Source organism: Anguilla anguilla, chromosome 19 (genome assembly GCF_013347855.1).
Source record: "Anguilla anguilla isolate fAngAng1 chromosome 19, fAngAng1.pri, whole genome shotgun sequence".
Classification (NCBI taxonomy): Eukaryota; Metazoa; Chordata; class Actinopteri; order Anguilliformes; family Anguillidae; genus Anguilla; species Anguilla anguilla.
Window position 1 is genome coordinate 1,766,949 of NC_049219.1, and position 17,010 is coordinate 1,783,958.

The window sequence follows — 17,010 nt, forward strand, 5'->3', positions numbered from 1 at the left end:
TGTTAGTTTATATTAATGTGTGTATGGTGTGTAACACACTGCTATGTGTTTGACACACACAGCCCTGTTAGTTTATATTAATGTGTGTAAGGTGTGTAACACACTGCTATGTGTTTGACTCACACAGCCCTGTTAGTTTATATTAATGTGCTGTAAAGGAGCACACTGCTATGTGTTTGATACACACAGCCCTGTTAGTTTATATTAATGTGTGTAAGGTGTGTAACACACTGCTATGTGTTTGACGAACACAGCCCTGTTAGTTTATATTAATGTGTGTAAGGTGTGTAACACACTGCTATGTGTTTGACACACACAGCCCTGTTAGTTTATATTAATGTGTGTAAGGTGTGTAACTCCCTGCTGTGCGTTTGACACACACAGCCTTGTTAGTTTGTATTAATGTGTGTAAGGTGTGTAACACACTGCTATGTGTTTGACACACACAGCCCTGTTAGTTTATATTAATGTGCTGTAAGGTGTGTAACACACTGCTATGCGTTTGACACACACAGCCCTGTTAGTTTATATTAATGTGTGTAAGGTGTGTAACTCCCTGCTGTGCGTTTGACACACACAGCCTTGTTAGTTTGTATTAATGTGTGTAAGGTGTGTAACACACTGCTATGTGTTTGACACACACAGCCCTGTTAGTTTGTATTAATGTGTGTAAGGTGTGTAACACACTGATATGTGTTTGACTCACACAGCCCTGTTAGTTTATATTAATGTGCTGTAAGGTGTGTAACACACTGCTATGCGTTTGACACACACAGCCTTGTTAGTTTGTATTAATGTGTGTAAGGTGTGTAACACACTGCTATGTGTTTGACACACACAGCTCTGTTAGTTTATATTAATGTGTGTAAGGTGTGTAACACACTGCTATGTGTTTGACTCACACAGCCCTGTTAGTTTATATTAATGTGCTGTAAGGTGTGTAACACACTGCTATGCGTTTAACACACACAGCCCTGTTAGTTTATATTAATGTGTGTAAGGTGTGTAACACACTGCTATGTGTTTGACACACACAGCCCTGTTAGTTTATATTAATGTGTGTAAGGTGTGTAACTCTCTCCTGTGCGTTTGACACACACAGCCTTGTTAGTTTGTATTAATGTGTGTAAGGTATGTAACACACTGCTATGTGTTTGATAAGCACAGCCCTGTTAGTTTATATTAACGTGTGTAAGGTGTGTAACACACTGCTATGTGTTTGACACACACAGCCCTGTTAGTTTATATTAATGTGTGTAAGGTGTGTAACTCTCTGCTGTGCGTTTGACACACACAGCCTTGTTAGTTTGTATTAATGTGTGTAAGGTGTGTAACACACTGCTATGTGTTTGACTCACACAGCCCTGTTAGTTTATATTAATGTGTGTAAGGTGTGTAACACACTGCTATGTGTTTGACACACACAGCCCTGTTAGTTTATGTTAATGTGTGTAAGGTGTGTAACACACTGCTATGTGTTTAACACACACAGCCCTGTTAGTTTATATTAATGTGTGTAAGGTGTGTAACACACTGCTATGTGTTTGACTCACACAGCCCTGTTAGTTTATATTAATGTGTGTATGGTGTGTAACACACTGCTATGTGTTTGACACACACAGCCCTGTTAGTTTATATTAATGTGTGTAAGGTGTGTAACACACTGCTATGTGTTTGATAAGCACAGCCCTGTTAGTTTATATTAACGTGTGTAAGGTGTGTAACACACTGCTATGTGTTTGATACACACAGCCCTGTTAGTTTATATTAATGTGTGTAAGGTGTGTAACACACTGCTATGTGTTTGACACACACAGCCCTGTTAGTTTATATTAATGTGTGTAAGATCTGTAACACACTGCTATGCGTTTGACACACACAGCCCTGTTAGTTTATATTAATGTGTGTAAGGTGTGTAACTCCCTGCTATGTGTTTAACACACACAGCCCTGTTAGTTTATGTTAATGTGTGTAAGGTGTGTAACACACTGCTATGTGTTTGATACACACAGCCCTGTTAGTTTATATTAATGTGTGTAAGGTGTGTAACACACTGCTATGTGTTTGACGAACACAGCCCTGTTAGTTTATATTAATGTGTGTATGGTGTGTAACACACTGCTATGTGTTTGACTCACACAGCCCTGTTAGTTTATATTAATGTGCTGTAAAGGAGCACACTGCTATGTGTTTGATACACACAGCCCTGTTAGTTTATATTAATGTGTGTAAGGTGTGTAACACACTGCTATGTGTTTGACGAACACAGCCCTGTTAGTTTATATTATTGTGTGTAAGGTGTGTAACACACTGCTATGTGTTTGACACACACAGCCCTTTTAGTTTATTTTAATGTGCTGTACGGTGTGTAACACACTGCTATGTGTTTGACACACACAGCCCTGTTTGTTTATATTAATGTGTGCAAGGTGTGTAACACACTGCTATGTGTTTAACACACACAGCCCTGTTAGTTTATATTAATGTGTGTAAGGTGTGTAACACACTGCTATGTGTTTGACACACACAGCCCTGTTAGTTTATATTAATGTGTGTAAGGTGTGTAACACACTGCTATGTGTTTGACGAACACAGCCCTGTTAGTTTATATTAATGTGTGTAAGGTGTGTAACACACTGCTATGTGTTTGACACACACAGCCCTGTTAGTTTATATTATTGTGCTGTAAGGTGTGTAACACACTGCTATGTGTTTGACACACACAGTCCTGTTTGTTTATATTAATGTGTGCAAGGTGTGTAACACACTGCTATGTGTTTAACACACACAGCCCTGTTAGTTTATATTAATGTGTGTAAGGTGTGTAACACACTGCTATGTGTTTGACACACACAGCCCTGTTAGTTTATATTAATGCTTGTAAGGTGTGTAACACACTGCTATGTGTTTGACACACACAGCCCTGTTGGTTTATATTATTGTGTTTAAGGTGTGTAACACTCTGCTATGTGTTTAACACACACAGCCCTTTAGTTTACATTAATGTGTGTAAGGTGTTTAACACACTGCTATGTGTTTGACACACATAGCCCTGTTAGTTTATATTAATGTGTGTAAGGTGTGTAACACTGCTATGTGTTTAACACACACAGCCCTGTTTGTTTATATTAATGCATGTAAGGTGTGTGTGTGTCCTTCTCTCTGCAGGCTGTCAGGCTGTAGAGTCACACAGAGAGGCTGTGATTCTCTGGCTTCAGCTCTGTGTTCAAACCCCTCACACCTGATAGAGCTGGACCTGAGATACAATCACCCAGGAGACTCAGGAGTGAGAGCGCTGTCTGCTGCTAAACTGGACACACTCACACTACTGTAAGTACAGAGAGTTTCCATAGTGCACCTCACACACACACACACACACACACACACACGCCTGAGAGAGCTGGACCTGAGACACAATCACCCAGGAGACTCAGGAGTGAGAGTGTTGTCTGCTGCTAAACTGGACACACTCACTCTGCTGTAAGTAAAGAGAGTTTCCATAGTGCACCTCACACACACACACACAAAAGGAGTTGGGTGGGGGCATTGAGGGCACTGTACAAACCAGCGTTACTCAAGAGATTTGGGGATCTCCTGTGGAGGGTGCTGCACGGGATCACTGCAGTAAATAAGATGTGGTTGTTGTAGTTAGGGGTTTGATCAGGGACACAGTGATGGTGGAGTTTCAGTATTGCAAAGCAATGGAGAACCTGAGTGTGTTTCAGAGTGTGTGTGGTATAAGGGTGTTTTATGTTCAGTGGAGGGAGGGGAGATATTTTTGCACATGGAACAGGGTGAGTGAATGGAATAAGTTTCCTTTCTGACAGATTTGTGTTTTTTTCATATGATCGTGGTTTTGTGTTTTATTGTGCCTTTGTTTTTATATATGTGATGTCATTGGTGTGTTAAGAGTGGAAATAAAGGATGGTTAAAATTCAGAATTCTGTTCTGCTGTTCTTACAGTGTGGACCATGGAGGAGAGAACAGGACCAAACCAGGACCCAGGAAATGTGAGTCTGTATCAACAGAACACTTTGCATAGATACACACTCTGCTGTGTGTGTGTGTGTGTGTGAGAGAGAGAGCGAGAGACTTCTCTCTTACACACATAAACACACAAACAGAAACACACATGTACACAAACACACACACAGAGGTACTATGACAGTCCTTTCTCTCTCACACACATAATAAGGTGAATATTAATAGTGATAATTAATGATAATTAATCCCATTAATGTCTCTGGTGTGCAGACGGCTGTCAGCTCACACTGGATCCAAACACAGTGTGCAGGAACCTGTCTCTGTCTGAGGGGAACAGGAGGGTGACACACACACCGGGGAGAGAGGAGCCATATCCTGATCATCCAGAGAGATTTGAGCACTGGGAGCAGGTTGTGTGCAGAGAGAGTGTGAGTGAGCGCTGTTACTGGGAGGCTGAGTTCAGTGTGTCTGAGGTGGGGGGATGGGTTGATATAGCAGTGACAGATAAAGGAATCAGCAGGAAAGGAAAGGATTATGACTGTAGGTTTGGGTTCAATAAAAACTCCTGGAGTCTGCGGTGCATTAAGCACGGTGACCCTGATAAACTCAGTTATTCTGTCTGGCACAATGATAACCAAACACTCATACCTGCCCTCACCTCCCCCTACCGCAGAGCAGGAGTGTGTGATGATGATGGTAGAGGAGTGTGTGTGTTCAGGGTAGGAGTGTGTGTGGACCGTCCAATCGGCACTCTGTCCTTCTACAGCGTCTCTGACTCTGACACACTTACCCTCCTGCACAGATTCCACACACACTTCACTCAACACGAACCCCTCTGTGCTGGATTTAGAGTGTGTGACGCCTCAGTGTCCCTCTGCCAACTGGAGTAGAGACACACACACACACACACACACGCACGTACGCATACACACTCGCACACATGCACGCACACACAAATACACACACTGATGTACACACACACACACACCACATTCATATACCCACTCACACACACACACCACACACACTCATATACACATACACACACACACACTCAGATACACATAGACACATATACCCACATACACACATCCACACATCCACACACACACATACATTCACACACACCCTTGCTTTCTCACACTCATGCACACGCACTCACAAATACACACACTGATGTACAGTCATGCACACGCACTCACACACCTATGCATGCACACACTTGTGCACACAAACTCACACTCTTACACACACATACACACCCTCTCACACCCAATCACTCACACACCCAATCACACACATGCACACACACACCTACACACATGAACACACACACAAACACACATTCACCAGTGCACTCTCACGTGCACACACACACGCATGCATATGTACACACGCTCATAACCGTATGTACACACACACTTTCTCTCTCTCTCATACTCAGTCACACACACACACCCTCTATCTCACACACACACACACTCACATCCACACACATTCACACAAACGCACGCACACACACATGCATGCAGAGACACAAACACGTGTCAACACACACATTCACATTCCCATACGCATGCACACACATGTATAAACACACACACATTCTCTTACCTATGCACACACACACTGATGCACACGCACTCACACACCCACGCACGCACACACTCGTGCACACACACTCACACACACATACACACTCTCTCACACCCAATCACACACATGCACACAAACACCTACACGTGGACACACACAATCTCTCGCACACACAAACACACACATTCACCAGTGCACTCTCACGCGCACACGCACATGCATACATATGTACACACGCTCATAACCGTATGTACACACACACACACTATCTCTCTCTCTCACTCAGTCACTCACACACACTCTCTCTCTCTCACACACACGCACTCACATCCACACACATTCACACAAACGCACGCACACACACACACACACACACACACACAAACTCATGCACTCACGCACACACACACATGCCTGCAGAGACACAAACACGTGTCAACACACACTCCTCAGTGTCCCTCTGCTAACTGGAGTAGACAGACACACATGCACGTGCACACTCACACACATGCACTCACACATCTACACACACTCTCGCACATCCAGTCACACACACACCCTCTCTCTTTCACATACACTCCATCACACACACACATACTCTTACACACACCCTTTCTCTCTCAGTCATGCACACGCACTCACAAATACATACACTCATATTTACTCATGCACACGCACACACAGACCTATGCACGCACACTCTCTCACACCCAGTCACTCACACACACCTACACACGGACACACACAATCTCACGCACACACGCGCATGCACACATACACGCGCTCATACACACACACTTTTTCTCTCACTCACACTCACATACAGTATGCAAACACACACATTCGCAAACACACACACACACATTTATGCACTCACGCACAAACACAAACGTGTCAACACACACACATTCTCATTCCCATACGCACGCACACACATGTATAAACACACACATTCTCTTACCCATACGCACACACACACACTCATGCACTCACACATGCATACACATACATGCGTGCACACACCATATACACATGTATACACAAACATTCTCATACCCATACATACACACACACACACATGTATAAACACACACACATTCTCAAAGGCACTCTCACGCACGCACACACACATACACATACATACACTCATTCTCTTGCACGCACACACACTCAAATAAACAATCACACACACATTCACACAAACGCATGCACACACACTTTCTCTTACCCACACGCACCTGTGTGTACACACACACATACTCATGCACTCAATCATACTCTCACACATGCACACACATACATGCGTGCACACGCACACGCGCACACATTCTCTTACCCATACACACACACAATCCGGGCACACACATACTCATGCACTCACACACATACACACACACATTCACATCCACAGTCACTCCCACAAACGTACACATGTATGCACACACATTCACAAATTCACGCAAACAAACACACTCTCACCCAATCACACACACACACATCGACACACTTGCAGCCTTCCTTGACCAATGCCTTACCAGTGCAATTTCAGCTGTGCCCAATATTATATATATATATATATAACCTCAGTACAGCCTAACCCCTGTACATAAGAGTATTATCTTTTAGCATTTCAGGTTAAGCACTTGCTGTCTGAATGTGATATTTTTTTACATTTTAATACATTTATATTGCAAATGTTCAAGTTGTGTTTATGTACTTTTGATTATTAAAACATTAATATAACATTGAGAGTAATAATGCCAAAAGATGGCAGGGTAAAATGTTTTTGAAGTAATAATTCTATCTCCTGTATCTGCATCTTTTTTAGAAGCCAGTGGCAAACTCCTCCACTTAAATGTGCATTTTACTAGTTTTTACAGTTGCTTTCATTCATTTTCACAAGAGTTCCAATGTGCAAATTTCTGTTGGCAAATGCAGCTGATAGGGAGAATGCAGAATGATCACTGCAGTGTACTTATTTCCTTTCATTACTGTAAACAATGATGGATTGAGTTTCCTTATTAATTCTGTTAGGATTGTTTTTTTTGTTTGTTTTTTTTCCCTTTAATTTTCGGTATTTTCAGACAATAATATGCAATGATTAAACCTGAATTATAAAAATATTGAATGTTTTGCTGTTGTGATTTATTATTGTGTGATGTATTGAACTCCTGTGACACAGTAGTACCTATTTCATATTCTGTATGGGATTATGTTTGGTCTCAATTTGAGTAGATCAGCATGGGGCTAAAATTTGCAGTTGAAGCAATGACATTCATCTACAGTAGTGGAAATAAAATCCGTTATAAGAGAAGTTGTGTAGTGTCTGATGAATGTTTTCTTCTGTTGCTGTAGTGTAACCACAACTCAATACATTTTGAAAAGGCACTGCTTGTCTGTTGAGCTGGTATGTTTATGTTACCTCTCAAAGAAATGGTTTTCCTGTAGGTTTGAACCTGGATCTGCTGCACATCAGTTGAATGGATTAGACCACTAAGCCAAAATCAGGGCAGAAGTGTGGTTTGCATGACATCCAGTCTCTGAGATGTTCCTTTGACCCGACAGTTTTTCTCATTTTTTCAGATGCATTTCTAATATCTGCAGTCACACATTACAAATGCATTACAGTATGTTATGATTGCTTTGGCTCAATGTGGAAAGCTCAATTTGCCAAACTGACTGGCAAAATTCTTACCCTAAGACACTAATTGCAGTACCTACCATCAAAGTGCACAACTCTAAATCACACTCAGTTTTCACAATACAGTCGTCTCGTATTAGTACAATGTTCCAATGCTTATTGCTAGACGTGCAGATTGTGAAATGAAGTCAAGATGTTTGCAATTCTGTCTCATCACTTCCAGCAACATTGCCCAGGTGAGTCGCATTGCAGCACGATTGGTAATCCCAACATAAAAGGCAGTTTTACAGCACTACATTCAGCAGTGTCTGACAACATGGAGCAGCCCAATGCAGTTGGTACTGATGGACGGGTCGTGGCTGAGGTTGTGGTCAAGCAGGTAGAAGAAATGCTGCTGTATTGAATGAATTTAGAGCCACAGTGATTGACCATGTCATAAATCCAGGCTGTGGCAAATGAGTGCCACCCCTCCTAACCCAAACACACTCACGGGAGACACTGTTTCCAGTTCGTAGCACTTGCGTGCTATTTTATTTAAGCCCGTGGCTTTTTCTCGGTTTACAATAAATCTCAGCGCTTTTTCTCGCCATCTTCTCGCCGGCGCTTCTCTCCCTCTCTCCGGCTTCCGGTCGTGCTTTTAAAAACCCCAGGCTCACTGTTGAAAGCAATCAGAGGTAATCAGCGCAATTAAACAATTAACAATTATCGGCGCTGATTACCTCCAGCTGACAGTTGTGACGAAGGGTCCGAGAGCCGCTCCTCTCACTCTCTCTCTCTCTGCAGCCGACGCTCAAACCACGCCCACTCCACCACATACCCCCACCGCCCGACTTAGGCCGGGGAGCCATCCGGCCGATGACCAACCCCCCCCCCCCCCCCTCCTCCTGGGGGCGAGAGAGGAAGTCCGCCACGACCATCCGTGCACCCGGTCTATGGATCACCTTGAAGTTAAAAGGCTGCAAAGCCAGATACCACCGAGTGATCCGGGCGTTGGTATCCTTCATGCGGTGGAGCCATTGGAGGGGGGCATGGTCCGAACAGAGGGTGAATGGGCGACCCAGAAGGTAATACCGGAGGGCTCCGACCGCCCACCGAATGGCGAGGCACTCTTTTTCCACCGTGCTGTACTTCGCCTCCCGTTGTGATAGTTTTCGGCTAATGTACAGCACGGGGCGGTCGACTCCCTCCACCTGCTGGGTCAAAACCGCCCCCAGCCCTCTGTCCGACGCGTCGGTCTGCAAAACAAAAGGGAGAGAGAAGTTAGGTGTGAACAAGAGCGGCTCCCCACAGAGAGCTTCTTTTACCCTCTCAAACGCCCGCTGGCACGGTTCCGTCCACTGGACCGGATCTGAGGCACCTTTTCGGGTTAAGTCAGTTAGGGGGCTGGTTAGCTCAGAAAATGCCGGGATGAACCTTCTGTAATAGCCGGCCAGCCCCAAGAACCTCCTTACCTCTTTTTTTGACTTGGGTCGGGGACAGGCTGCAATCGCAGCGGTTTTGTCCACTAGAGGCCGCACCTGTCCACTTCCCAAGTGGTACCCCAAATACCGTACCTCCGCTCGGCCAATAGCACACTTCTTTGGGTTAGCCGTGAGCCCTGCCTGCCTTAATGACTCGAGCACTGCCCCCACATGCTGCAAATGCTGCTCCCAGCTGTTGCTATGGATGATGACATCATCCAGATAGGCAGCAGCATAACCAGCATGCGGACGCAATACCCGATCCATTAGGCGCTGGAAGGTGGCAGGGGCCCCGAATAACCCAAACGGAAGTGTCCTGAATTGGTACAAACCATCCGGAGCGGAGAAAGCCGTTTTTTCCTTAGATTTGGCAGATAAGGGAATCTGCCAGTAACCCTTGGTTAAATCCAGCGTCGAAAAAAATCGAGCCGTGCCAAGCCGATCCAAGAGCTCGTCGACCCGAGGCATTGGATAAGCATCAAACCGTGACACTTCATTTACCTTTCTATAATCCACACAGAAGCGAATAGACCCATCAGGCTTACCTACCAGCACGATGGGGCTACTCCAGGGACTGTGGGATTCCTCTATTACCCCCAGCTCTAGCATTGCCTTTATCTCTGCCTGAACCAATTTCTTTTTGTGTTCCGGCAATCTATAGGGGCGGGTCCGCACCGTCACCCCCGGGGAAGTCTCTATATGGTGGTGTATGAGGTGCGTGCGTCCTGGTATGGGAGAAAACACATCAGCAAAACGCTTTTGCAACAAGGCAAGGTCTGTTCTCTGATTCGGTGAGAGATGGTCATCTGAAAGGGTTGAGATCTGATTGGATGAATTTGGTACCTCCGGACCCAGCTCATCTCTCTCCTTATCCACCGTAACCAGAGAGACAGCCACTACCTCCTTCCACGCTTTCAGGAGATTGAGGTGATAAATCTGTTTTGCCCCCTCTCTATCAGTACGCTCTACCTCATAGTCAACCTCCCCCACTCGCCGTGTGACCGTAAAGGGCCCTTGCCACTTGGCGAGTAATTTAGAACTAGAGGTAGGGAGTAACACAAGAACTTTATCTCCCGGTGAAAATTGCCGTAGTTTAGCTCCTCTGTTATAGTGCTGTTGCTGACGTGCCTGCGCCTCGAGCAAATTCTCCCGTGACAACTTACCCAGTGTATGGAGTTTTGCTCGCAGGTCCAGCACGTATTGTAATTCATTTTTACTAGGACTCGGACCCTCCTCCCAGTTTTCTTTAACTAGGTCCAATATCCCCCGGGGTTTCCTACCGAACAGTAGTTCAAAGGGAGAAAATCCCGTGGAGGCCTGGGGAACCTCCCGCACTGCAAACACCAGAGGAGATAACCACTTATCCCAATTACGGCTATCCTCATGAACGAACTTCCGGATCATAGACTTCAACGTTCTATTAAAACGCTCAACCAGCCCATCCGTTTGGGGATGGTACACGCTAGTTCTAATAGAACGAATGCCCAATAACCCGTACAGTTCGCGTAGTGTGCGTGACATAAACTGGGTGCCCTGGTCAGTCAGAATCTCTTTCGGGATTCCGACTCGGGAGATTATTTGAAACAATGCCTGCGCAACACTTTTTGCCGAAATGCTGCGCAAAGGAACTGCTTCGGGATACCTTGTCGCATAATCCACCAGAACTAACACGAAACGGTATCCCTGCGTGCTCCGATCAAACGGCCCGATGAGGTCCATCCCCACTCTCTCAAAAGGGACCTCCATTAGGGGAAGGGGGCGCAACGGCGCTTTTGGTATAGCCGGGGAATTTACGAGTTGGCATTCAGGGCACGACGCACACCACCGACGCACGTCGGCCCAAATGCCCGGCCAATAGAAGCGGGCCATTATCCGGTTCAGTGTTTTCTCATACCCTAAATGACCAGCCATGGGGTTAAAATGAGCCGTCTGAAAAACCATTTCCCGAGAGCTTTTAGGCACCAGCAATTGGGTGATTTCCTCGTTAGTCTGAGTGTCACGACACACTCTGTATAACCTATCCCGAATTATTACAAAATACGGGTGAGTGAGTGTTGCATCAGGGCGCACCTGTTGACCATCAATGGACATCACGCGGTCAAAGGCAAAGCGTAGGGTGTCATCACGAGACTGCTCGAGTGGGAAATCCTCCATGGGGCGAAACACCGGTACCTGCGGAGTCTCCCCCGGAGGCTCCACTGGTGCCGGCTCCCCCTCTGCCGCGTCGGACGACCCCGCGTCACCGCTGACAGCAGCACACACATCACACAGCCCTACCCGTCGTGAACGCACCCCCCCTACCTTACCAGCTGCCTGGCGAAACCCTGGTCAATCAGTGCCTAAAATCAGAGGGTGCGAGAGGCGGGAGCTAACCGCAGCCTTTATTTTATGCTTTTTTCCCTTGACACCGAATTTCCACTGAGACAATAGGATACTCGTGTAGATCCCCATGCACACACCTTATAGATACCCTTGATGCTTCTAACAACGCCTCGGGTCGAACCAGGCTTTGTCGAATCATGGTCTGCATAGCCCCTGAGTCCAACAGCGCCTGGTGTTCACTCCCTTGAATCCTTACCGGAATACAGTACGCTCCGTCTGGGTCGGGAGCGGAGGTGGGCGGGCCGACAACACGAACCACCTGCCGCACCTCCATGAGCGGGCACTCTCGGCGCAGGTCACCCGGTTGTCCGCACCGCCAACACCCCGGTCCGGGCGTCTGAGGAGCTCTCTGTGGTTCGAACCCCGCCGCCACTGAGCCTGGGGCTGGGGAAACAGGAAAAAAAGGGTTGTTACGGGAAAAGGAGGGGGTTTAGGCACGGGGAAGGGAGGAAGGAAGGGGGGGAGGAAGGGAACGAGGAGGGGCTCTCCGGCGCAGAGCCGTGTCTGCCCGTCCTTGCTGCTGCTGCTGCTGCTGCTGCTGCTGCTGCTGGTGCTGTGACTGGCCGCGGGGGTAGAGCGCCAGGTGGTCCTCCGCCAGGGTGACGGCGGCCGCCAACCCGGTCGGTCGATGGCACCTCACCCAGTTCGCTGTCTCCCCCGGGAGGCCATCGATAAACCGTTCCAGTGTCACCAGCCCTACCACTCCGTCGGCTGACCGGAGTTCCGGTCGGAGCCACCGTCGGGCCATATCCAGCAGTCTCTGGGCGTAGGCGAATGGCCGGTCCTCTCCTGCCAGAGCCGTCTGTCGGAACCGCCGCCGGTGCTCTTCCGGGCTGTACCCCAGGCGGTCCAGGACCGCCTTCTTTAGGTTTAGGTAGACAGCCCGCGCGGTGGGGGGTAAGCTGTGCGCCGCCTGTTGGGCTTCCCCAGTCAAGAGGGGCAGGAGGCGGACGACCCACTCCTCCTCCGGCCATTGACTCACCTTCGCTGCCACTTCAAACCCCTCCAGGAATGCCTCAGCATCGTCCTCCAGGGTCATCTTAGGCAAGTGAAGAGCTACGGGGGTTTGTTCTGTCGCTCGCGGGAGCTAGTTTCTCCCGCAGCAGCCAGCTGCAGTAGAGCCTGCGTCTGCAGGGATGTCTGTGCTCGCAGAGCCTCAAGTTGCTCGGCGTGCATCACCGCCTGCCTCTCTTGCATTGCTGCCATCCCCTCCAGCATCCTCGCAAGCGCTACCACTGGCTGTGCCGGTTCCCCCTGCTCCTGGCTGTGTTCCATTTTTTTTCTCCTTTGTGCAGTGTGTTTAATTCGAGCCTCCCCGTACGGGCCACCACTGTGGCAAATGAGTGCCACCCCTCCTAACCCAAACACACTCACGGGAGACACTGTTTCCAGTTCGTAGCACTTGCGTGCTATTTTATTTAAGCCCGTGGCTTTTTCTCGGTTTACAATAAATCTCAGCGCTTCTTCTCGCCGTCTTCTCGCCGGCGCTTCTCTCCCTCCCTCCGGCTTCCGGTCGTGCTTTTAAAAACCCCAGGCTCACTGTTGAAAGCAATCAGAGGCAATCAGCGCAATTAAACAATTAACAATTATCGGCGCTGATTACCTCCAGCTGACAGTTGTGACGAAGGGTCCGAGAGCCGCTCCTCTCACTCTCTCTCTCTCTGCAGCCGACGCTCAAACCACGCCCACTCCACCACACTCTCCTAACTGGAGTAGAGACACACACACATGCACACACACACACGCATACACACACACACACGTGCGCATACACACTCGAACACATGCACACACACACACACACACACACACACACTTATATACACACACATTCATATACACATACACACACTCAATCACACACTCACACACACACACATATATACACACACACACACACTCATATACACACACACGCACACACACTCATATACACATACACACACACTCAGTCACACACTCACACACATATATACACACACTCATATGCACCTATACTCACACACACGCACTCACACACCTACACACCCTCTCACACACCCAGTCACACAAACACACCCTCTCTCTCTCACATACACTCCATCACACACACATACTCTCACACACACCCTTTCTCTCTCAGTCATGCACACGCACTCATGTTTACTCATGCACACGCACTCACAGACCTATGCGCGCACACTCTCTCACACCCAGTCACTCACACACACCTACACACGCACACACGCAATCTCACACGCACACACGCGCATGCACACATACACACGCTCATACCCGTATGCACACACGCACACACATGTATAAACACACACATTCTCTTACCCATACGCACACACACACACATACTCATGCACTCACACATGCATACACATACATGCATGCACACACCATATACACATGCATACACAAACATTCTGACACCCATACATACACACACACACACGTATAAACACACACACATTCACAAAGGCACTCTCACGCACACACACATACACATACATACACTCATTCTCATGAACCCACACACACTCAAATAAACAATCACACACACATTCACACAAATGCATGCACACACACTTTCTCTTACCCATACACACACACACCCGTGTGTACACACACACATACTCATGCACTCACACACATACACACACATGTTCACATCCACAGTCACTCCCACGAACGTACGCATGTATGCACACACATTCACAAATTCACACACACACACAGACACACTTGCTGCCTTCCTTGACCAATGCCTTACCAGTGCAATTTCAGCTGTGCCCAATATTATATATATATATATATATATAAGCACTTGTTGTCTAAATGTGATTTTTTTTTAACATTTTAATACATTTATATTGCAAATGTTCAAGTTGTGTTTATGTACTTTTGATAATTAAAACATTAATATAACATTGAGAGTAATAATGCCAAAAGATGGCAGGGTAAAATGTTTTTGAAGTAATAATTCTATCTTCTGTATCTGCATCTTTTTTTAAAAGAATCCAGTGGCAAACTCCTCCACTTAAATGTGCATTTTACTAGTTTTTACAGTTGCTTTCATTCATTTTCACAAGAGTTCCAAGTGCAAATCTCTGTTGGCAAATGCAACTGATAGGGAGAATGCAGAATGATCACTGCAGTGTACTTATTTCCTTTCATTACTGTAAACAATGATGGATTGAGTTTCCTTATTCATTCTTTTAGGATTGTTTTTTTTTTGCTTTAATTTTCTGTATTTTCAGACAATAATATGCAATGATTAAACCTGAATTATTAAAATATCAAATGTTTTGCTGTTGTGATTTATTATTGTTTGATGTATTGAACTCCTGTGACACAGTAGTACTTATTTCATATTCTGTATGGGATTATGTTTGGGCTCAATTTGAATAGATTAGCATGGGGCTAAAATCTGCAGTTAAAGCAATGACATTCATCTACAGTAGTGGAAATAAAATCCATTATAAGAGAAGTTGTGTAGTGTCTGATGAATGCTTGCTTCTGTTACTGTAGTGTAACCACAACTCAATACATTTTGAAAAGGCACTGCTTGTCTATTGAGCTGGTATGTTTATGTTACCTCTCAAATAAATGATTTTCCTGTAGGTTTGAACCTGGATCTGCTGCACATCAGTTGAATGGATTAGACCACTAAGCCAAAACCAGGGCAGAAGTGTGGTTTGCATGACATCCAGTCTCTGAGATGTTCCTGAGACCTTACAGTTTTTCTCATTTTTTCAGATGCATTTCTAATATCTGCAGTCACACATTACAAATGCATTACAGTATGTTATGATTGCTTTGGCTCAATGTGGAAAACTCAATTTTCCAAACTGACTGGCAAAATTCTTACCCTAAGACACTAATTGCAGTACCTACCCACAACTCTAAATCACACTCAGTTTTCACAATACAGTCGTCTCGTATTAGTACAATGTTCCAATGCTTATCGCTAGACATGCAGATTGTGAAATGAAGTCAAGATGTTTGCAATTCTGTCTCATCACTTCCAGCAACATTGCCCAGGTGAGTCGCATTGCAGCATGATTGGTATTCCTGTGACAATGTCTGTTCTGTCTGCTCTGATAATGTGATTTTTCTTCTATCAGATAAGGCCTGCTGGTGCAAGTGTGTAATGTTGCATTTGTATGTGTTATTTTTACTGTTTACGTGTCAAATGTCTAGAGTGTAAATGTTTCTGTTTAAATGATTGGTTGAATAACACATATCGCCGCTATTTTCACCGACCATGTTAAACGTACTCACTCAGCTCCAAAGGCATGCTGATGTTAAACCCATACTCCAATCTGTTTGGAATGACACAAATGCTGCCTAGTCTGTTCAAACATCAGACATTTTTTTAACTCTACATATTGTTTATGCCCTGCTCCTGAACAAATTGGATGTGCCCATTCTACTGTACCATCTCCTTTGTAAACTAAGAAGTTCCTTTCAGCTGACTACATCAGAATCTGTACTACTGGCATTTTATGAGAGCTGAAAATGTACAACATTGTTAATCAGAAATGATATCTGGGTGGGTAAATTGCTGGGTATGCTGTAGAACATACTTTGTCATTGATTTATAAATATACCAGTATATCCTGGTCTTTCACTGATGGGTTAATTGTGGTACATATAGCAGGGGCCTGATATGCATTCTATGTTTGCAGTTTGCTTCTACCTGACTGCTCCCCTCAGCAGGGAAACAGAGGGGCACAACCCCCCCAGCAGGGAAGCAGAAGGGCACAACCCCCCCAGCAGGAAAACAGAGGGACACAACCCCCCCAGCAGGGAAACAGAGGGACACAGCCCCCTAGCAGGGAAACAGATGGACACAACGCCCCCAGCAGGGAAGCAGAGAGGCACAACCCCCTCCAGCAGGGAAACAGAGAGGCACAAAAGACTCTGGGTCATCCCACCATGGATGGCGCAGGAGAG

At 46.0% G+C, this 17,010-nt stretch overlaps 1 protein-coding gene across 1 annotated transcript in view; it reads left to right on the forward strand.

The window, feature by feature from the left end:
* LOC118219201 (NACHT, LRR and PYD domains-containing protein 3-like) overlaps positions 1-4,843 on the forward strand; it is a 43,571-nt gene extending 38,728 nt beyond the window's left edge. The window contains exons 12-15 of the mRNA XM_035402195.1: positions 3,169-3,330; positions 3,964-4,010; positions 4,255-4,751; positions 4,835-4,843. Of these exons, the coding sequence (XP_035258086.1) occupies positions 3,169-3,330; positions 3,964-4,010; positions 4,255-4,751; positions 4,835-4,843 (715 nt within the window). The remainder of the gene's footprint in view (positions 1-3,168; positions 3,331-3,963; positions 4,011-4,254; positions 4,752-4,834) is intronic.
* Positions 4,844-17,010: the final 12,167 nt, after the last annotated feature.